Raw genomic sequence first — 23,816 nt, forward strand, 5'->3', positions numbered from 1 at the left:
ATATTACTTTAATGAATTTCAACGACACTCGGTTTCATTTCGGTAAAGGAAGGGACCTTGCTTGGTAATGCAATTGGGACAATGAGCAACAAAGGTTCGTGCTAAGTTGCTGTATTTTAGTGGTGCTAATGGAACAATTTCAAAAGCTGAGGTCTGCCATACAGTTCTAAAACTTTACGTGCTTCCAGTCTTCCTTGTTGGTTGACTGAAGGTCTGAAGTCGTCGATCGAGGAGGTGGCGACAGTCACTCATCGTTGGCCGCCGCTGTTGCAGAAGGTGGATGTTGGCACGCCTTCCTCTCGACACGGTCACCAGGCGAAACGGGCTCTTGATGTGTGCCAGCTAATGCTTCCCGTCCGCGGCACCGTGTCAGAAACTATCACGGCAAGTCGAGCGCAATTACATGCTGCCAAACCCCGAAAGCGCGGCAGCTCGCGGGAACGTCACACAACACACCTGCTCCACCGCCCTACTCCAGCCAGACTCCCTCTGCCCGCGCTCCACGCGGCATAGTTAACACTCCCATAGATCCTAAACACTTTGGTTCTCCACACGCCCTATCGATGTAATCGTTCTATAGCATAGTTCTCCCTAGGCAAGACACAGCGTAAAAATGCAAATAATATTTACAAAACAAACCAATCGTACACCTACATAAAGGCATAAATACATACATACAAATTGTAAAACATTTACAATATATAAAGACACAGAAAGGTCATATCTTCAGGTAACAAAATAAGGAAAAAATTTATAGTACAATAGATGGAAATAGGAGGATATGCATTTCCGGTTTTACATCTAGTTATTAGCGAATTCTAACACGACTGAAGGAACGCGATAATGGCGTGCCAGTAAATGTGAGAACCCAAAGGAGCCATTTGCGAGATAACTGCGAACATGTGGGTTCCAGCCGCCACTGACTCCATTACGAAATACGGCCCTTGTTAGTAGAAATGCATTTGAAATGTAAACCATAACTTCCCATCTAATTAGGCTCAAATTTCATTGTTGTAAACGAGAGTATCGCTAAAGTGACAGACCTCAAGGATTCTTCTGTGGGTTTCAGCATTCCACTCTGAACACTTGCGTTATTGTGTTCAGACACTATAAGTCACAACATTTGCAAACCATCACCACCGCATGCGTGCTGCTCCTGCAGCCACTGCTCAATGTAGGTAGGGTGGGCAAAGCGTTCTGGCCCGAAAAATATTTCATCCACGTTAAGACAGGCAAAACCCAACTCACATCATCCCCAACATAAATTTCCTGCAGACATGAATAACTAGTGTGGCATGTTTTGAAAGTACGTCTCAGAGATGAAGGGAACTAAGACACTTAGGTAAAGTACACTAAGAAACCTCTACTAGTGTCACCAATTTAATCAAACATTAATTTTAAATGTAATTCCTTTCTCTTAGAATGATCCTAAACGTTGGTGATGCAATGTACTGATATATCTGGTGCTCGCAATAAAATATTAAATGCGTTTGGCCATAACATCAGTGTCCACAACTCAGTGTGAAAATAACAGATGGTGGTATCTGGTTTGCAGCTTACCCATCTAAACATTATTTTTATCTTAATCGTATACAGTTAATGTTCCTGAGACATACATCACCTACGACTGAGGTACACACAGGATTAACGCCATTTCACCTATTGCTAAGCTGCTATTCCAGTATTGGAGAATTTCAGCAATACTGATGCTTACTTAGAAGGAGAATAGCAGAGGGTTGAGGGATGAGTTTGAATTTGTATCGGGGAGGGAGACGTACTGGGGTAATCCGTACTGCTGAGGTAGCTACAGTCCCAGTCTGGCGTAACGGCTACCGCATCTGCCTACTAAGCAGGAGACCCGGGTCTGAATCCCGTTGATGGTACAAATTTTGATTGATTGCTTCAGCCTACATCATTATTTTTATCGTTTGATTGCTATTCTTTGGGCCAAATGCACGTTATGATCAATTCATTGAACGGAAATGGAGCTCAGCTTGTTGCATTGCTGCCGTGAGGGATTGTACAATACAAAATGTGTGTCTGAAATAAAGACCCTGGAATTTAGTTGGATTGCAGAGTTCATTTTTGGCAGGGAACGTTCTTATTGCTTAGCCGACTAACTGAATTTATTCTTATTAGCGGAATAGACTGTCTGATACACTTTAAATGATTTATGTGGTAATTAACGCAGCACACGCTGTTTGTTGGTAACACCAAAATACATAAATTTTTACTAAGGCATACAATCTGACAGTTGTTCCTAAATGAGCCTTCTAGTAAATGTGGTCATGAAAGGAATAGTACGTGAACCCGTGGCACCAGAAGGTTTCTAAGACCATGGCATGTATTTGTGCGCGACTTCGAAGAACAGAAATTTAGCTGCTGCAAAGTAGTGAATAATTTCTTCAACGGAACTCAAGGAAAACCCGACAGAGAACACCTGTAAAATTGAGCACTCATAGAATTGTAAACGGATGAAGTGTAAGGATTTCTTTGAGCATCAGTCATCTTGCTTAAACAACAAGTCACATAAAGTTCTTCGGCGGTTGTTCGTGGGCTCGACTAGAGAAACCTCACTGAAACAACAATTACGGAAAACAATAAACGCCGGCGTGCGATAGATAATAGCGAGTGGCGAAAGCATAATGGCGTAGGTTTCCGCGGCCAATCAGCTACCATGGAAGTTTTCTTGTTTTCGTACCGCGTCATACTGTAAAAAATTGTCACTGATGAAACTAATGTTTAGGCCACGTTTACGGTTGCCTTCTTCTGGGTCTTTTGGGTCTGCACTGGCCTTCCTGTGGGTTTCCTGCGTCTTTCCAGAAGAAGGCCATTGTAACCTTTGCCCAGACTTTGGTTTCATCAGTGGTAATTATTTACCACATAACTAGAAGCTTTCATGTCACCTGAGTAATGAAAACTAGTCTCTAAATAAATGAAGCGATTCAAGCGCAAATACCAAAAAGGGTATAGTGATTCCATGCAGCAGTTAATTTCACCTAATGCATGCTGCGGCTCCTTCCGAAAAGAAGCTATTGGAATTAATTTTATTTGTTTGAAAAATATGATCAATAGGTTTCATTGCAGTTGCTCTAAGTTTATACAGATTGTGCCAAAGCTTCACGAGTTTACGGTAAACGATCCTAAATTGACTACAATGAGATAAGAAACCAGAGGTCAGCCATAACCAATATGTCATTGAATGTGGTCTATGTACTTCAGTCATGGCCTTCCTAGGAGAAAAAAAAGAATTATTTGCCACAGCCGCACTTCCGTTTTGTTCAATGATGACCGTTTTCGGTACCTAATATCAGCCCAATCTGCAATCGCAAAAATCATAGTGCAGAAATAAATACACTTTACGACAAACTTATGAAATCTCATTTTATATAATAGCTATTCTACGGTACAAAACGTAACATTGAACTATAACTTGCTCCTTACTCTTGACGTGAAGTCGTTAAATTCGCTTTCCCAAGTAGATGTGTCATGCTTTGTGTTAAGTGGACGCAAACTGTTGCCAGGCATGACTTTGGTTTCGTCTATGCACCAAGGTAAGAAGAGAAATAACACACACTGAATGACATAATTCCCACTGTAACGGCAGGGTACATGTAAATTGCTATGGTTTCGTCGACTGCTTGTACATCGCGTATTCCTCTATAAAGCTTTCCAAACTCCGAGACAGACTTTCTACTAAGAAAGGTGTCGATGTTGGAGCAAAGACAGAGTTGTTTAATTACAGGCGCTGTACTGCAGAAATACAAGCGCCAACGGAGAGTTTTGCTTTAACAACCTTTTTCCACTCAGAAACAGATGTTTAATTAACGGCAGAGTGGACACGACTGCTTCCAGCTACATGTTTAACTAAACGACGTTATGCTCAGAGGAAAAGTACGCTCATGAAAAAAACACTCTTTTCACGCGCAAAAAAGAACTACAGACTCAGGTACCATGAACCACAAAAGGGCACTTGTTGAAGATGGTGGCTTCGTAGTGTACACGAATCAGAGGTCTTCATACAAATCTTTCACTTTTCTGCGAAAAGTGTCCTTCGTACTATACGTTTAGAAACTATGCGCAACGATCAGTACGACAGGACAGCGCGGTTTCCGCTGGCCGCCGTGTCGTCCTTGCCACACAGCGTCACTCGAAAGCGGTATGCAGGGGCGCGCGACCAGCACGCCGCTCTCCCGGCGGTTTTCGGCTTCCCCCATACTGGAGCCGCTACTTCTCAATCATAGTCATGTTATAGTTCTGGGTGGAGATTTTAATTTGCCGCCTATAGACTGGGAGACTCAAACGTTTATAACGGGTGGCAGGGACAAAGAATCCAGTGAACTTTTGTTAAGTGCTTTATCTGAAAACTACCTTGAGCAGTCAAACAGAGAACCGACTCGTGGCGATAACATATTAGACCTTCTGGTGACAAGCAGACCCGAATTATATGAAACAGTTAACGCAGAACAGGGAATCAGCGATCATAAAGCGGTTACTGCATCGCTGATTTCAGCCGTAAATATAAATATTAAAAAAGGTAGGAAGATTTTTTCTGTTTAGCAAAAGTGACAAAAAGCAGATTTCAGAGTACTTGACGGCTCAACACAAAAGTTTTGTCTCGAGTACAGATAGTGTTGAGGATCAGTGGAGAAAGTTCAAAACCATCATACAATATGCATTAGGTGAGTATGTGCCAAGCAAGATCGTAAGAGATGGAAAAGAGCCACCGTGGTACAACAACCGAGTTAGAAAACTGCTTCGGAAGCAAAGGAAATTTCACAGCAAACATAAATATAGCCAAAGCCTTGCAGACAAACAAAAACTACGCGAAGCGAAATGTAGTGTGAGAAGGGCTATGCGAGAGGCGTTCAATGAATTCGAAAGTAAAGTTTATGTACTGACTTTGCAGAAAATCCTAAGAAATTTTGGTCTTATGTCAAAGCGGTAGGTGAATCAAAACAAAATGTCCAGTCACTCTGTGACCAAAATGGTACTGAAATAGAAAGGCCGAAATACTAAATGTCTTTTTTCCAAAGCTGTTTCACAGAGGAAGACTGCAATGTAGTTCCAAAGGATTGGAAAAGGGCACAGGTCATCCCCGTTTTCAAGAAGGAATGTCGAACAGATGTGCAGAACTATAGACCGATATCTCTAACGTTGATCAGTTGTAGAATTTTGGAACACGTATTATGTTCGAGTACATTGACTTTTCTGGAGACTAGAAATCTACTCTGTAGCAATCAGCACGGGTTTCGAAAAAGACGATCGTGTGAAACACAGCTCGCGCTATTCGTCCACGAGACTCAGAGGGCCATAGACACGGGTTCACGGGTAGATGCCGTGTTTCTTGACTTCCGCAAGGCGTTCGATACAGTTCCCCACACTCATTTAATGAACAAAGTAAGAGCGTATGGACTATCACACCAATTGTGTGATTGGATTGAAGAGTTTGTAGATAACAGAACGCAGCATGTCATTCTCAATGGAGAGAAGTCTTCCGAAGTAAGAGTGATTTCAGGTGTGCCGCAGGGGAATGTCGTACAACCGTTACTGTTCACAATATGCATAAATGACCTTGTGGATAACATCGGAAGTTCACTAAGGCTTTTTGCGGATGATGCTGTGGTATATCGAGAGGTTGTAACAATGGAAAATTGTAATGAAATGTAGGAGGATCTGCAGCGAATTGACGCGTGGTGCAGGGAATGGCAATTGAATCTCAATGTAGACGAGTGTAATGTGCTGCGAATACATAGAAAGATAGATCCCTTATCATTTAGCTACAATACAGCAGTTCAGCAACTGGAAGCAGTTAATTCTGTGAATTATCTGGGAGTACGCATTAGGAGTGATTTAAAATGGAATGACCATATAAAGTTGATCGTGGGTGAAGCAGATGCCAGACTGAGATTCGTTGGAAGAATCCTAAGGAAATGCAGTCCGGAAACAAAGAAAGTAGGTTACAGTACACTTGTTCGTCCACTGCTTGAATACTGCTCACCAGTGTGGGATTCTTACCAGATAGGGTTGATGGAAGAGATGGAGAAGATCCAACGGAGAGCAGCGCGCTTCATTACAGGATCATTTAGTAATCGCGAAAGTGTTACGGAGATTACAGATAAACTCCAGTGGAAGACTGGACCAGCCCGGTATTCACCTAGTGGGATGTGAAAAACCGCCTAAAAACCAAACTTGGGCATCATCATTTGTTGGAGGTCGTGGTTGACATTTCACATGTGGCCGAACACTTCCTGTTTCTTTAAATAACGTAACTATCCGGCGAACGGTCCGGACACTTGGATGATGTCGTCCAGGAAACCGAGCAGCATACATAGCACACTCCCCTTGGGCATTTTGATCACAATACCCACACATCAACACGATATCGACCGTTTCCGCAGTTGGTAAACGGTCCATCTTAACACGGGTAATGTATCACGAAGCAAATACCGTCCGCACTGGCGGAATGTCACGTGATACCACGTACTTATACGTTTGTGACTGTTACAGCGCCGTCTATCACAAAGCGAAAAAAGTGGTCCAACTAAAACATTCATATTTCTTTACGTAATACACAAATATGTAATAAAAATGGGGGTTCCTATTTAAAAAAAGGGAGTTGATATCCGTTTGAGCTATGGCAGCGCCATCTAGCGGGCCAACCGTAGCGCCATCTGGTTTCCCCCTTCGAGCTAGAGAAGTTGCGTTCTTTGTAGTTTTTTCGTTTGACGCTTATTTCGTGAGATATTTGGCCCAGTCAGTGGACCACTCTGTATAGGCGATAGAGTGTCGGAACTTGAGATCGGTATCATGGCGCCGCACAAGGTCAGCTCACAGCTCTTCATTCGCCATCTTGATGTGCACAGTAGAACTGAGGATTGGAAAACGATTTGCAAGAACATCTTGCGGCATGAGACGCATTTCGTCCCGTACGAACCTTCTAGTTGTTACGCCTTAGGTCGTCCATTATCCAAAGGAAAAGTTAGTTTAATCGTGGATTGGCGAATGGAAAATGCCATGGCGGTCGATGAATTCGGACATGGAGTCATGCCGCTACGCGGAGGTAAACAAACGCGCGCTCGGTCGCAAGTAGGCGAGGCGCAGTCAAGGCGCGCTCACTTCACCACTGCCGAAGGCAGACTGAATCATTTCGGCTATCCGTGCACACACTCTGGACAAACCCAAACCTCTGTACGTTACAATGTCTACATCCTTATGCAAGAATCCACTTAGTAATGTTGGCAAGCATAAGGTGATGAACATAAAGAGCTGTGGCATTAGGATGTGGACAACTTGATATACTGAGGTTTCAGTCGGTGTAGCGAGTGTGCATGGATAGCCGAAGTGGTTAAGTCTGGGTTCCAGTCCCAGCCAACACAAATTCTCATAATGTCACTAATAGCTAGTACATCTATACCGAATATAGCTGATATCAAAGAATTCACAGCCAGGGAATATACTCGCATATCGAATTATTTTGTACAGCTGTGGATCGTCAAACAAGGTCTGTTCTTTCAGACATGTCTTTGGATAAATCGTGGGATAACGGTGGTAGAGAAAGGGCTATCAAAACCCGCAGAGGCAATATATAACGAACACAATGAGCGGATCTGCCAAATAACAGAGAATATATTTACCAACGACATTTGCTGAAGCTTGTCTTTGTAATTCATTGAGAGTACACCAGCGTGAACAAAGAATGGGCGAGAAATTCTTTTCCATTGGTGCAGCAGTATTTTTATACTTTGCGTTATCGAAGGCAAATTGTAAAAGGTAATATTTTAAAAAGTAAATTCATCCTTTACAATACTATAATAGCAAAAGTAGCATAACACAACTTCAAAAATTCTTTCGTTTCAACATGAAAAACTATAATACAATTTTCCAGTCTTTTAATAGCACCTAGGAACTAAGAAACTGGAAATTGTGTGTTTCGATGGAGCTAACGATCTATGCAAAATTTCACAAAACTTTTATCGTAAGCTGTAGTTCCCTATGGTCATTTGTTGATTGAAATCTCAGGGAACATGTACCTTTTGAAAAAGTAGTGTGACATTGGTAACTTCCCTATGCATTTAATAATACGTAGTTTCAGCTAGAGAAAGGTACAAATGGGAGTCACCTGAGTACAGTTTACAACTGTTAGTTCTCAAATCTCCACCTTTACAAACAAATTACACTGTCGCATCGGCTGTAATAAGCATCGTATGACATAGACAAAAGCTGAGAAAGAGCGTCTGTACGTCGATGAGTTTAGAATGACTGATGCTACTGAATTACACAATCAACTCTCTAGCTGAATGTTTGTAATTCACCGGAATCCTGCTTCTCAACGTGGAATAAATGTTTACGGCGACCGTCGAACGGTCTGCTCTCGGCAAGCCAGACATCGAACTTTCAATATCGCTTCAGCAGAAACTATCATTTACCACAGCATATTATACATTCCTACAGTCCAGCTTCGGTATATACGTACCGGTTGTAATTATTTCATTTCATGTTATTGCATTTCATTGATTTCATCTGCGTTGATTCCACTCATTTCATTTCAGTGAAATTAATGTGTATGAACTCTGTATGCAGGGTGAGTCACCTAACGTTACCGCTGGATATATTTCGTAAACCACATCAAATACTGACGAACCGACTCCACAGACCGAACGTGAGGAGAAGGGCTAGTGTAACTGGTTAATACAAACCATACAAAAATGCATGGAAGTATGTTTTTTAACACAAACCTACGTTTTTTAAAATGGAACCACGTTAGTTTTGTTAGCACATCTGAACATATAAACAAATACGTAATCAGTGCCGTTTGTTGCATTGTAAAATGTTAATTACATCCGGAGATATTGTAACCTAAAGTTGACGCTTGAAACCTCCGACGTTCAGTTGCGTGTTGTAACAAACACGGGCCACGGTCGGCGAGCTGCAACATACATCGCGTTTCTACAGAATGATCTCCCAACTTTGCTCGAAAATGTCCCACTGGAAACGCGTCGACGTATGTGGTATCAGCATGATGGTGCACCTGCACATTCCACAATTAACACTAGGCTGACCCTTGACAGGATGTTCGACGGGCGTTTCATAGGACATGGAGGACGCATAAATTGGCCAGACCGTTCTCCTGATCTTACACCTCTGGACTTCTTTCTGTGGGGTACGTTAAAGGAGAATGTGTACCGTGATGTGCCTACAACCCCAGAGGATATGAAACAACGTATTGTGGCAGCCTGCGGCGACATTACACCAGATGTACTGCGGCGTGTACGACATTCAGTACGCCAGAGATTGCAATTGTGTGCAGCAAATGATGGCCACCGCATTGAACATCTATTGGCCTGACATGTCGGGACACACTCTATTCCACTCCGTAATTGAAAAACGTAAACCACCTGTGTACGTGTACCTCACCCCTCATGGTAATGAACATGTGCGTCAGTGAAAAAGATCAATAAAAAGGTGTTAGCATGTGGACGTAATGTGCTGTTCCAGTCTCTTCTGTACCTAAGGTCCATCACCGTTCCCTTTGGATCCCTACGTAATTCGGTGCTCTCCGATACACACGATCGAACAGCGGAGGAATGGTACTCAAGCGTCAACTTTAGGTTACAATATCTCCGGATGTAATTAACATTTTACAATGCAACAAACGGCACTGATTACGTATTTGTTTATATGTTCAGATGTGCTAACAAAACTAACGGGGTTCCATTTAAAAAAACGTAGCTTTGTGTTAAAAAACATACTTCCATGCATTTTTGTATGGTTTGTATTAACCAATTACACTAGCCCTTCTCCTCACGTTCGGTCTGTGGAATCGATTCGTCAGTATTTGATGTGGTTTACGAAATATATCCAGCGGTAATGTTAGGTGACTTACCCTGTGTAATTGTGCTCATTCGTATACTTCACTTTTACATTCGTTAATCAACTGCAACACAACATTTGACAAAGGATAGTTCTTAGAATTTACTTAACGTAAGTCCACGGCTCGTGGTCTTGCGTTCTCGCTTCCCGCGCACGGGGTCCCGGGTTCGATTCTCGGCGGGGTCAGGGATTTTCTCTGCCTCAAGATGACTTGGTGTTGTGTGTCTTTCACCATCATTTCATCCTCATTCACTCGCAAGTCGCCGTAGTGGCGATAAAGAACTTGTGGAGCGGCGGCCGAACCGCCTCGTTAGGGGTCTCCCGGCCACCAATGCCATACGTTCATTATTCTTATTACTTAACGTAACACACCTGCAGAAAAGAGGACCGCATAAATTACAGTTCAACGCAGTACAGATCTTCAGCTAGCCTCGGGTACCTGTAAATACTAATACTACTGCTAGACGATTCTGTACCGGTGTGAAAAAAGCTCCAGGGACTGCACAGCGCTTGAGAAATCCAGTTCCTCTTTACATTTTCTACAGACTGCATGTAGCCCAGAGGTTTTGACGAACCAGATAAAACTAAAGCCGCCACTTCTCATGTGAGCTTCCATTCATTCATGTTTTCATACATAATACCGCCAGTATTGTGAAAAGCTTCGTAACAGTGTGATTTTTAGGTCTGCATAAAGCCCACTGGTTTCGTGGGGCTCGATACAGCTGCAGCCGTATGTCACATCATTTCCCGCTTGTTCATTCTTTTCATACGCAGTACCCCCAATCCAAACATGCTATTATCATGATTAACTCAATATTAGTCTCGCTGTCGATATTCCGCTATCGACGCTTTATGATAGTTTCATTTTTAACTCATCAAAAAAGTAATCTGATGCGAGTGAAATAACGTTTTTTAAACTAACTTATGCACATCAATATTTACAAAAGAAAAATGTGTCTGAACGAATCCGCTAGTGTACATTTTTTCCTTTATTGCAGTTTCGCTCTTTCGTCCGGCTGCGTGATGGTGGACTGACAGTGGTACAATTGCCGCTCTGCGATCAAGAGCATTTATAAATAAATGTATAGCTTAAAAATTTTAAGAAGATAAAATATTTACTTGTTTTAATTATTGAAAAGTGTGGCTTTGTATTGAAGATCTAAAAAACTGTCTTTTTTTCTGAACCCAAAGATCGTTGGTAGTGAATATATATATGACTAACTACTCTCATGTTCAGAGAAAACAGAGCACCTTGCAGGATTAGAGATAGGACGTTCATATTCAGAGACCATGTACGATAGTATGTTCTGCAAAAATGATTAGCATTTCAGTGACCCCGGTTGAGAATGAGTCCTGTTGTCTAGTAGGCAAAGGGTCCGCCATGCGCGCTGGTAACTTGTTCCATGCGTGATGCCATCGACGCCTAAAAGGCGCGAATGGCTTCCTGTGGTATATCCATCCATGCTACATTCACCTGATTCCAAAGTGCATCTGTGATGGTTGACAGTGGTTCACTGGGACGGTTCAAATGGCTCTAAGCACTATGGGACTTAACATCTGTGGTCATCAATCCTCCATACTTAGAACTACTTAAACCTAACTAACCTAAGGACATCACAAACATCCATGCCCGAGAAAGGATTCGAACCTGCGACCGGAGCAGCAGCACGGTTCCGGACTGAAGCACCTAGAACCGCTCGGCCACAGCGGCCGGCCACTGGGACGGAATATAATAAAACAGTACATAAGTGATGTAGTTACAGAACAAATTTTTCTCTCTGAAGCGGAATGTGTGCTGATGTAAAACATCCTGACAGATTACAATTTTGTGCCAGACGGACACACCTTCGCGGGCACGTGCTCTACCAAATAAGCCGGACCGAGACTAGAACTCGGGACCTTTGCCTTTGCGCGGGCAAGCCCCCGAGCATGACTCAGTAACCGTTTGGAAGACAGATGACGAGGTTCCGGTGTAAGTAAAACAGTGAGGGCACGTCTTGATTCGTGATTGGGTAGCTCAGTTGGTAGAGCAGATTCCCGTGGCAGACAGAGGTCCTGACTTCAAACGTGGATCTGACACACAGTCTTAATCTGCCAGGAGGTTTCTGCAGCATGCCTAGTTACTATATGCAGTACAGAGAAGTCCCATATCAACTGCTCCTAGCCCTCATTAGCATGCCGGCCGCTGTGGCCGAGCGGTTCTAGGTGCTTCAGTCCGGAACCGCGCCGCTGCTACGGTCGCAGGTTCGAATCCTGCCTCGGGCTTGGATGTGTGTGATGTCCTTAGGTTAGTTAGGTTTAAGTAGTTCTAAGTCTAGGGGACTGATGACCTCAGATGTTAAGTCCCATAGTGCTCAGAGCCATTTGAATCATTTGAACCTCATTAGCATCCCTGTCTGATCTAATATCTATCAATAATAACAGAGTCAAAATTAAAATAATGCTCAATAAACTTCACTGTTACAGCGAAATGCTTCAAGATTAATTAGGTTTTAATATAATCCATTATGGAGTCTAGGTAGCAGTTTTCGTTATACTGGTTATCACTGTTAGCATTCAACCGCGATTCTTATACATATATTTTAACAACGCGTTTCAAGAGACAATGCTCTCATCATCAGGTTGTAAAATCTATGTCATGAAATTAAACGGACTAAAAAGGCAAAATACCATCACAAATAGTTGGGAAGTCCATAGAGTAAAACAGAATTAAAAGGGTATTGGACAGTGGGTCCTCGTCTTACATTGAAGTTGTTGACACAAGTCGATGGCCGTCCCATAGCTACCAAGTATGCTGTCGCACTGTGCCAGCTCGGGAGCTGTTGTGGACTGGCGTGCCTAGGCGTTGTGGCGTGGTTACAGCCGTGTGCTTGACGGTAACGCTATGCTACTGGGCGCCTTATTTCTTTATTGCATTGGTCTGCCATCGTTAGCCTTAATTTCTGAAAAAGACTTACGTGTATAAAAACAACTATTTGGTGCGTGGTAGTATGACCATGATAGGTGAAATTAAAGATACGCGTCACTGACACTTCTCGTTTGGTTTCGTTGGATGTTAAGAACTTATACTCCAGTGTTCCGGTTAACGAAACTATAGAAATCATTAAGAGAGATTTCCTTAAATACGGCAAAATTTCAACGCAAGAGACAATTGAATTTATTGAACTCCTACAGCTCATTACAAGTTTTAATTATTTTTCGTTTCATAACAAATTTTATATTCAGGACGATGGGTTAGCCATGGGGTCCAGTATTTCAGGAACTATGGCGGACATTTTTATCAACGACCTTGAAGATAAAGTTATAAATTCTGACGATAACATTATGGGTAAATTGTTTATTACAAATGTTATGTTGACGACACTCTGTTACTTGTCGATGGTTCCCATGAGGACATTGAGGAAATAGTAAAAAAGTTCAACGACGTACATAATAAAGTAGAATTTACCGTGGAGTATGAAACTGACAATTGTTTACAGTTCCTGGACCTGAATGTAAAAGAAGCAGAACAACAAACATGCGTTCTCCGTTTATAGAAAACAAACTACGACTGATGCCGTGATCCCAAATGATTCATGCCATCCGCAGGCTTATAAAGAAGCTGCTTTCCGTAGTCTCGTGCATAGGGCAGTCAATGTACCTATGAGTGAAAAAGATAGGGAGGCTGAAATTAATACCGTTAAGAGAATAGCGATGAATAACGGTTACAGAATAGATATGGTTAAAAAACTGTTCCGGAAAAGTAATAAGCGCAAAAAGAAAAAACCCGATGGAGAGAAAGTGAAAATTATCACGATGCCATACTACGGAACAGTCTCACAAGAGATAGCAAATATTTTTAAGCCATACGATGTCAAAATAGCTTTTCAGACTAATAACCTAGTGAGGTATAGCCTTAAGCACGATATTGGCGAGAAGAGAAATAAGTTTGAAAGATCGGATGTTTGTAAGATTCAGTGCAGAACTTGTGATGCAAAATATATAGGGCAGACAGGAAGATCATTCGCGATGCGGTATAAAGAACATAAAGATGCGCTCAGGTTAGGAAATTATGACAAATCAGCTGTTGCGAACCATATATATGAAACAGGCCATCCCCTTAATAGCATAGAAGACAACGTACAAATTTTGCATGTAGATAAGAAAGAGAGGAAACTTGATTTACTAGAGGAATTCGAGATAGCTATCCATGAAAAGAAACAAAGCAATATTCTAAATGCACAAGATAATTTTAAAGAAATGAGATTTTTTAGCGGGTTTTTGGAATTATTTTAGGGTAGGTATGCGACTTTAAACTTGTAACATGTCACTGACGGAGTTGCGAGAGGCTAACGATGGCAGACCAATGCAATAAGGAAATAAGGCGCCCAGTAGCATAGCGTTACCGTCAACCACACGGCTGTAACCACGCCACAACACCGAGGCACGCCAGTCCACAACAGCTCCGGAGCCGGCACAGTGCGACAGCATACTTGGTAGCTATGGGACGGCCAACTTCAATGTAAGACGAGGACCCACAGTCCAATATACTTTTAATTCTGTTTTACTCTATGGACTTCCCAACTATTTGTGATGGTATTTTGCCTTTTAGTCCGTTTAATTTCATGACATAGACTTTACAACCTGATGATGAGAGCATTGTCTCTTGAAACGCGTTGTTAAAATATGTGTATAAGAATCGCGGTTTAATTAGGTTTTATGTACAACTACAAATGAGATGGTACAGTGTCGCGAATGGGTCGCTGATGTGAGTAGAAATGTATAAGATGAACTTGTAGGATCGCAACCTAACGTCAGCCAGGGCGCTGGGAAGCAGGAGAGGTTTCGTTTTTGTGGCAAGGGACGCTGGAGCTACGAGTCCAGCTACGACAGAATGTTCCGGAAGGAAGACAAGACACGGGAGGCGCGAGTGATCGCGGGGGATTGCATCGGACGAGCCTATATAAGCTGGGCCGTTGGTGCTGCTGGGAGTTTCCTCCGACAGTTGCCTCAGACGCTGGACCTGAGTTACTCTGCCCTTTGGGACTTAGTTTCTCGTGGAACTTAGCTGCACAGGGTACATGCAGGATTGCTCAACTTACATTCAATGTGTTGGTGCCTCTTAGGATTCGACAGTGCTCTTATCCTACCTCGTGTTCCATCTCAGTTATTTCATCAAAAGTATACGTCCTGTATCCCACCGAATTCCCTTATCTGCAAAGAATTTCCAGCTTATATTCCAGCACCAGGATGTCGAGTTCGACGAGCTACCTCATGATTGGATTTAGCGTCCAGCTCCCATCCTGATCCGCTCGCAGGAAAGTACAGACGCGACAAAAGGAATTTATTTTCTTTCTTGCTCATTTTAGTTAATACTTCTCAGCTTCAGTCGTTTCAATACAACATGTCCGTCACTTACAAGCATCAGATTACATCTGTCTCTTTCTAAAACACATTTTCAGCAAAATGGCCAAAGATCCACTAATCTGTACAAAGATACTGTCTGACGTTAATATGGATGGTTACAGATAAAAACAACTTAATCCGTAATTTAGGATTTTATTTTTATACTATAGTATACATTATTTAAATTGTTAATGATTGTGCAGTTAGTAATGACAATAGTAACATAATTAATATATTTGATAATTTTTGAATTACAATATCTGAAAGAAAAACAGTTTTCTTCACTAGTACACAAACAAGCAACACCCCAGCATACGTATGAACGCAAATAAAAGTGAAAAATTATAAAGAGATTTTATGTATGTACCGTGTTGTATATTAGAAAGTGAAAGATTATCACCGAGCATTTCCTTTGTACGCAGAAACAAGCTGATGGTTTCTGGTTGTGTAATAACTTGTGTAAGTGAATCCTTCTCTCTCTCTCTCTCTCTCTCTCTCTCTCTCTCTCTCTCTCTCTCTCTCTCCGTTAGTGTGTGTGTGTGTTTGTGTGTGTAAATGTCTTCACTACGTCAATACGCCACATAGCTACGGTGCTATAACAAATGAACGGCATGCCACCGCGATTCTCCACCACGTGTTCACGATTCCTCCTGAGGATTGTTGTTTTCCTCTGCCACAGATTCCAAGTCGGGCGAGAAGATGGCGCTGATGTTGCGGCGCCCCGAGGCCCGCACCTGCGTCTCCGAGGCGTGCGCCAAGTCCGGTGAGTGCCGCGGCGCGGCGCCACCGCCGCCTGCCTGCCGGCTCGTCACTTCCGGCGGGGATTCCCCGGCTGCATGCACGGCAGTCCAAGTCTCGAGCAGAGTTCAAACTTCCTCCGACTGGTCTGTTTGTTTGTGTGTGTGTGTGTGTTTGTGTGTGTGTGTGTGTGTAGAGGGGGGGGGGGCGGGGGAGTCAGAAACTAGTTCTCTTCCTCCAAGTTCTGAGACCCAGACACCTCAGCGGTTATGTTCCTCGACGTTCTCCTGACTCGGCACAAAATCAGATTGCCAGCACCGCCATAAAATGTCAGTCCGCATGTCTAACGTGCTCACTGCTTCATCGTCCGTTTCACTTGAGGTCATTCAGAGATTTCCATTCTAACGGGTGTCGTTTAAAGAACATAAATTTTGAAATGCCCGCCATTTCTCTTCCAATAAGTTGGCAGCACTGAACATTGTACGATTCACTTCTGTTTTCTTTGCACATTGTAATGGAACAGTCTTTTGTCACTGTGAAAACTTATTAAAATGTGATGAATGTTGCATTATTCACAACTTCCTGGAATGTTTGGCCAAGGCAACGAACTGAATAAATCCACTGAGATGAGGCTGGCTGCTAAATCTGAGAAGACCGGTTCGGTTGTGGACATTAAGCGTTTGGAACATCCTCGTGTTTAGGGTTGTCAGGAACAAAAATGGAAAAGCCCGACTCAAAGTCATATTTAGTTGGACATTTGTCCTAAATGCCAGATTACCTATTTTAAATAGAAATAATCAGTTGGTCGTTTGTTAATAACCAGGCACGGTCAGACCCTTGCGAGATCAACATTAAATGTGCCTAAACTAAAAGAAATTATTACACAGCCTTGTTGTTGTGGTCTTCAGTCCTGAGACTGGTTTGATGCAGCTCTCCATGCTACTCTATCCTGTGCAAGCTTCTTCATCTCCCAGTACCTACTGCAACCTACATCCTTCTGAATCTGCTTAGTGTATTCATCTCTTGGTCTCCCTCTACGATTTTTACCCTCCACGCTGCCCTCCAATGCTAAATTTGTGATCCCTTGATGCCTCAAAACATGTCCTACCAACCGATCCCTTCTTCTGGTCAAGTTGTGCCACAAACTTCTCTTCTCCCCAATCTTATTCAATACCTCCTCATTAGTTACGCGATCTACCCACCTAATCTTCAACATTCTTCTGTAGCACCACATTTCGAAAGCTTCTATTCTCTTCTTGTCCAAACTGGTTATCGTCCATGTTTCACTTCCATACATGGCTACACTCCATACAAATACTTTCAGAAACGACTTCCTGACACTTAAATCTATATTCGATGTTAACAAATTTCTCTTCTTCAGAAACGATTTCCTTGCCATTGCCAGTCTACATTTTATATCCTCTCTACTTCGACCATCATCAGTTATTTTACTCCCTAAATAGCAAAACCCCTTTACTACTTTAAGTGTCTCATTTCCTAATCTAATCCCCTCAGCATCACCCGATTTCATTTGACTACATTCCATTATCCTCGTTTTGCTTTTGTTGATGTTCATCTTATATCCTCCTTTCAAGACACTGTCCATTCCGTTCAACTGCTCTTCCAAGTCCTTTGCTGTCTCTGACAGAATTACAATGTCATCGGCGAACCTCAAAGTTTTTACTTCTTCTCCATGAATTTTAATACCTACTCCGAATTTTTCTTTTGTTTCCTTTACTGCTTGCTCAATATACAGATTGAATAACATCGGGGAGAGGCTACAACCCTGTCTCACTCCTTTCCCAACCACTGCTTCCCTTTCATGTCCCTCGACTCTTATAACTGCCATCTGGTTTCTGTACAAATTGTAAATAGCCTTTCGCTCCCTGTATTTTACCCCTGCCACCTTCAGAATTTGAAAGAGAGTATTCCAGTTAACGTTGTCAAAAGCTTTCTCTAAGTCTACAAATGCTAGAAACGTAGGTTTGCCTTTTCTTAATCTTTCTTCTAAGATAAGTCGTAAGGTTAGTATTGCCTCACGTGTTCCAACATTTCTACGGAATCCAAACTGATCTTCCCCGAGGTCGACTTCTACCAGTTTTTCCATTCGTCTATAAAGAATTCGCGTTAGTATTTTGCAGCTGTGACTTATTAAACTGATAGTTCGGCAATTTTCACATCTATCAACACCTGCTTTCTTTGGTATTGGAATTATTATATTCTTCTTGAAGTCTGTGGGTATTTCGCCTATACACAGCCTTATGTTTTGGCAATTATATCAGAAACTAAGTGCTCAGTCTTCTCAGTTGCTCGGTCTTCTGCCTAAGATAACTCACGTCACAAAAAACTAAACTTTCTTCAGTAAACAAAATAAACTATTATCAATTCTTCTGGAAAGGAAAGTGAAAAGATATTCAATATATCTCGTCATTTCAATTAGACACATACACAAACAACAGTAATCTGTGGTTAATCATTAATATTATTCACCGGAATCCACTTTACCAAGGACCTAATTTTCCCAGGAAATCATTTCCTTTGTCCACTAGGCGCTTACGAAAGAGAACTCCCTTTTCACGCTGGCATTATGGCTTCGAATTGCAAGGTAATATCCTGCCTGTTTCAAGGACTCCGAATAAAATTCTTCGTCATGCTGTGATTTTAAATAAGCTGTCCACGTTTCAAGTGCCAAAAGCTTTCTGAAGGCAAGTCTCTTTTTTTTTGCATAAACTTTATGAAATTTTGCCACCGATCAAAGGATCAACTACCATCCAACTTTATATTTCCTCTTGACAAAATATCTAGCAGCACATTCAACAACTCTGTCAATCAACGAAAATCTGAATAAGTGCTTACATAAGGGCCAGAGGTAGACCAACACGTTATTGACTTGCTCGAGTTCTGAAGCTGTTTCTCTTGAATAAATCATCCATTTTTTTCTCAGATTGTAATCATTTGTTTGTCTGCACACGGACATAACATCTATCGAGTTCCGTCTCATTTGGATAACTCCTTTGAGGTGTGTCTCATTTTTTCCGTTTCTCTTAGAGTGTACAATTGTAAGCTTTGTTCACTTTTCCTCTAGATTCTTCCACCTAACTTTGATGTGTCTCTGATAATCACCTTAAAATACCGAGACGCTACATCCTTTCGGCTTACTAATAACTGAAGGGCATATACCCCAACCTCAACCATGGGACATGTATTGTACATGGTCTACACCGTGTTTGCGACAGTACCAGGGAAAATTACTGCAGAGAAAAAGACTTCAATGTTGCTCTGAAGAAAATTCTCGTAAAGCCTCCCTGTCGTCAAGTTTTGTACCAAGAAATGGCAGGGCTTCACCTTCCACAGTTTCCAATCACAATAAGGTTGAGTACTTAGATAAGACGCGCCGTTTTCTTGTGCAAAAACTTTGATAACCTCAATCAAAGACTTCATATATTTTATCGGACGCAACACCAATCAAGCAGGGCCAACAAGTAGTCAACAACAAAGACCTATAGTTGGAACTTTTTGGAGTGTATGGCTACAAGTATTTGCCTGTTGTGATTGAGAGTTTGGAAGAAGAAGGTATGGAGAAGGAGGAACAGTGGAACAGATCGATCAGTGTTAGAGACATCCTTTCTGGATTTGCTAAAGACAAATTCGAAGAACAATCCAGATGTGGAAGCCTTTGCAATTTTGACTGAGCTCAAAGCGCTAGCGTCTTGTGTCAAAAACATTGAAATTATGTGTGTAGTCCAGTATAACAGAACTCTGTACATTTTTACATCTTTTTATATGTATTTTGAAAGCCTTCCCCCCTTTTTTATGTATGTAACTTGTACTTTAAAATCCTTTCATTAATAATCACAGTTTAGCATACATTGCAATAATATGGAAATTATTTAATTTCATCAGTAAATTTGGATGCTGTTATGGGTCAAAAGTTGAATTCTTTATAAAACACCCTTTTAATGATTTTGTGTGGTTCAGTGCCCGGGTGCAAATCTTTTAATTGGACGTCACTTTTCCGATTTGCGTGACTCTAACCTAAACCATTTATCTCTCTGCTTCAAGACTGCTTGTGTCGCAGTCACATGTTATTCGACACTTTCTTTGAGTTGTCAAGGCTGTACGTCTGGTTGGTTAGGAAGGAACTGAAGTTTGTGATGTCTGAAGATGGGTGTAATCCCGAAACGCGTAACATGTTCTAATAAAAGAGTCAATTGAACATCTCATGACTTTGATGCTAATCCAGACCTGCAATTACAGAGTAGTTTCACTGAATGACTACTTGCTCAAGGGATTTGCATCTCAACCTCTGGTGCTTCATTCTTGAGTTGAGTGCACTCAGTTTACTGTTAAGTAGATGCATCTGAAACCTGTAACAATCATATACGAAAGGTGGGAAGCGACTAGCAGGGAGCCAAAGTTGCCAGGGCAAAAATAGCATCGCTCCCAAAAAGAACCTGGCGCGTCTCGAAAGCCGTCAGGCGCCAACGCCACACTGCAACACACCGCCGTCTGGCTGGTTGCCTGCTCTGCCTCTGCGATTACACGGCGTTCCGGCTCTGTCATTTGCAGCGGGACCTGCAGAGGGCCTTCGCGTGCACCGGACCAAAACACAGAGGGTGTGTAAATTGACAAGAGAGGTCGCTCCTGCCACGAATGTTCTGCTCCTTAGCCAAAGTCACGTGCAGCCATCCAGGAGGAAGTGTACCCCCGCCGCCGATCATGGCTTCCACCATCCTTCACAGCTACAAATCCTTGATCCACCCCATCCTGTGTTATGCCAGCATTACTTGGATTTCCGCCCCTAGCAGTTTCTATACCACCCTCCAAATCCTCGAGCGCCATGCACTCTCCATTGCCTTGTGTATCCGCCTTCCATCCCCCACGCACATCCTCTATGACCTCAACCCCTTCCCCCACCTTCTCCTTTTCCTTGAACACATCCGCACCCTGTATATTGTCCGCCGACTCGATCCTCCCCCACCCCCTGATGTCCCCCTTCCTCTCCACCCCCAACCCGTTGCCGCGCCTTGTGTCCCACCCTCTCTCCATCTCCACACCCTCCACCTCCTTAACCAATACAACTTCCATCATCTACCCCTCAAGAATGATCAACTTTGCCCTGACGTCTAACCCTCCAACCAACTCTAACCCTCCTGCCTCCTCCTCAGGGCTCCCTCTCGTCCCCTCCGTTCTCCTGAGTGGCTTTCCCCCTCTTACACCCCCTCCCTCTCTCGTGATCCCCTTCAGTGTCTCTGCACTCCTTCCTGCCTTGTCTCCCCTCTTCATCTCCCACCCCAACTGTCTCCTGCCTCTAGATACACCCCCTGACCCCCCCTATTCCTTACATGCCGCCCTCTCTCACGCTGCACCTTGCTCTCCCCTCTTTTTCCATCCTCTCAGGCCTCTCCCTTGCAGTTTTTATTCTTCGTCATGTGTGCTTTATCTCTTAAAGCGATTTTAAGGTGTCTTTGTTCTGGAGTGTCCACCGGGGGACCGAACCGCACAATAACCCTGGGTTCGGTGTGGGGCGGCGGTGGGGTGAGTTGACTGCTGTGGCCCGTTGTGGGGTTGTGAATCACTTAGGGCTACGACGGGACATAGCTTTTCCGTCGTTTCTAGGTCCCCAGTTCATTAAACACACTGTACACAACCCTCTGTAAAAAGCTTTTAATTTCCTCTTAGGCCTGCTACATCCGCTGCTTTCTGCTTGACGAGCACACTTTTTGGCAAGTCTATAAGAGATAAACGGAAAAACTATAAAACACAACACCACGGCTTGCATCGCAATATGAGGCTGATTCCTCACCAAAACACAACCTTCTTTCGATTCATGTTGCCACGAAAACTTCTGATAATTTACGATTCAGCACAGATCTCTAAATAAGCTCATTGCCAACACTAAACGTCGTATTATTGTTGTACCCAAGACCAGCGCAAATTTTCTCCATCGTTATCTTTCACAATATCCACAACAGCGTGGGAAATGGATAACACAAATTCGTGGCACCACAGTAGGATTTCGGTGAATGAACCAAGCAGTGACGCGTAATGCCACAGCCTGTGGTCGACTGCTGATCTGCGTAATATTCAGCCGTCTTCTCTCGGCGGTCTCCCGGCTCTTTTCTGTGTGCTCATTACGGAAAGTGGAACGGGGCGTCCGCAAGAGTTACCGCAGCTCACGCCTGGAGGACACGCTTTCAGTTGTCTTTTTTCTTGCCGTTAGACTTTTCTCGCTAAGGAATTTTAACATCGTGTCACGCCCACTTGTTACAGCGTTGATACAGAGTGAGCAATGTCATGACATAATCTATCTGCACTAATGTCAGAGCGTCGTAATACTGCAAAGACAACGTACTGTTTTTCTGATAATTTACTCACCGGAGGAGGTACTTACTTACCATTTTATTTAAAACGTCAAAAAAATTCCAATCAGTGAATAAACTGTCTTTCTCTTCAAACGCATTTTGGGTATACCTATTATCGGAGCTAACGAAAACGAAAAGTCCTAAACTGAGATTTCCATCAGTTCGATAAATATACAAGTTTTTTCACATGCTACTAGTATTTTGTAAACAGCTGCGTCATTATTGCAATGACTATCTTTACCATGACCCATTCAACATTGGCTACTGGATTAAGGCCTCCTCCAAACTTCTCCATGGTTCACTGTATTCAGCCCTACGTACCGACGTTGCTCTTGCATAACTTCTCTTGTCGCCTTCCCACTTCCGATAACGATGTCGTCTCAATCCATTTTTTTTTTTATCTTTTGGTATCATGGAAAGAATTGTCTCAGTCCATACACCGACCATACCCTTGGATACATATCCACCCCATTTCCTTTTAAATTTTTTATTACAGCTGTAATTGTTTCCTTGCAATTTGTCCGCTGATCCATGTTTCATTCCCTTTCTTTTCAAGCAACTCCCAACACGCATGTCTCGATTGGTTTTCTAATAAAACGTGCATATATCACAACCAAAAGTCAAAACTCGTAATTCGTGCTGAATCTAAACTTCCCTTTACGGACACATTGGAACACAAATCCAATCATGTGTAACAGTAAGGTCTTTGAAGGTCAACGAAGGTCACAATCGTGGCATGAATGTCCATTTACGGAAGGTGTTCGAAGTGATGACCATTGGTATCAATGCAGTGCTGCAGTCTTCTTATCATGGATTGAGTTATTTTCCTTATCACTTCGGCACTTATCGAAGCACATGCTCTGACAATTCTCTGTCGCATATCTTCAGGTGTAGTTGGAACGTCTTTATAAACAATGTCTTTTACGAAACCCCAGAATAAAAACTCGAGAGGCGTCAAGTCTGGCGAACGAGCCGGCCACGACACATCTCCTCTGCGTCCAATCCAACGATTGGGGAATTTCCAGCCATCAGCGAAAAATGTGCCGGACACCCATCGTGTTGATACCACATTCTGTTCCTTGTTCCTAAAGGTATTTCTTCCAATATCAGACCTAATGTTTCTTGCAGGAATGTGGTGTACTTCCTAACATTAAATTTTTTTTCGATGAAATAGGGGCCTATAATTCTGTCCCAGAATCCCACACCATACATTCACCGACGATGGTTTTTGGTGTGTAACACGGATTTTCAGTTGCCCAATAATGCATGTTATGCAAATTACCATTTCCATGGTTCGTGAATGCAGCCCCGTCAGTAAATAAAATCAAATTAATAAATGTGTCATCCCTCTGAATCTGAATTGACCCATCGGCAGAATTCAGTGGGGCGCATACAATCCGTACCAGTTAATTCTTGGTGGAGACTTGTATGGTGACGATGATATTTATGGCGATG

The 23,816-nt window shown here is 42.7% G+C and overlaps 1 protein-coding gene across 2 annotated transcripts in view; it reads left to right on the forward strand.

Moving 5' to 3' along the window:
- LOC126473867 (neprilysin-4-like) overlaps positions 1 to 23,816 on the forward strand; it is a 742,276-nt gene that overhangs the window by 502,463 nt on the left and 215,997 nt on the right. For both annotated transcript variants that reach the window (XM_050101197.1, XM_050101196.1), the window contains exon 4: positions 15,938 to 16,021. In XM_050101197.1, coding sequence (XP_049957154.1) covers positions 15,938 to 16,021 — 84 coding nt within the window. The remainder of the gene's footprint in view (positions 1 to 15,937; positions 16,022 to 23,816) is intronic.

Source organism: Schistocerca serialis, chromosome 4 (assembly GCF_023864345.2).
Source record: "Schistocerca serialis cubense isolate TAMUIC-IGC-003099 chromosome 4, iqSchSeri2.2, whole genome shotgun sequence".
Classification (NCBI taxonomy): Eukaryota; Metazoa; Arthropoda; class Insecta; order Orthoptera; family Acrididae; genus Schistocerca; species Schistocerca serialis.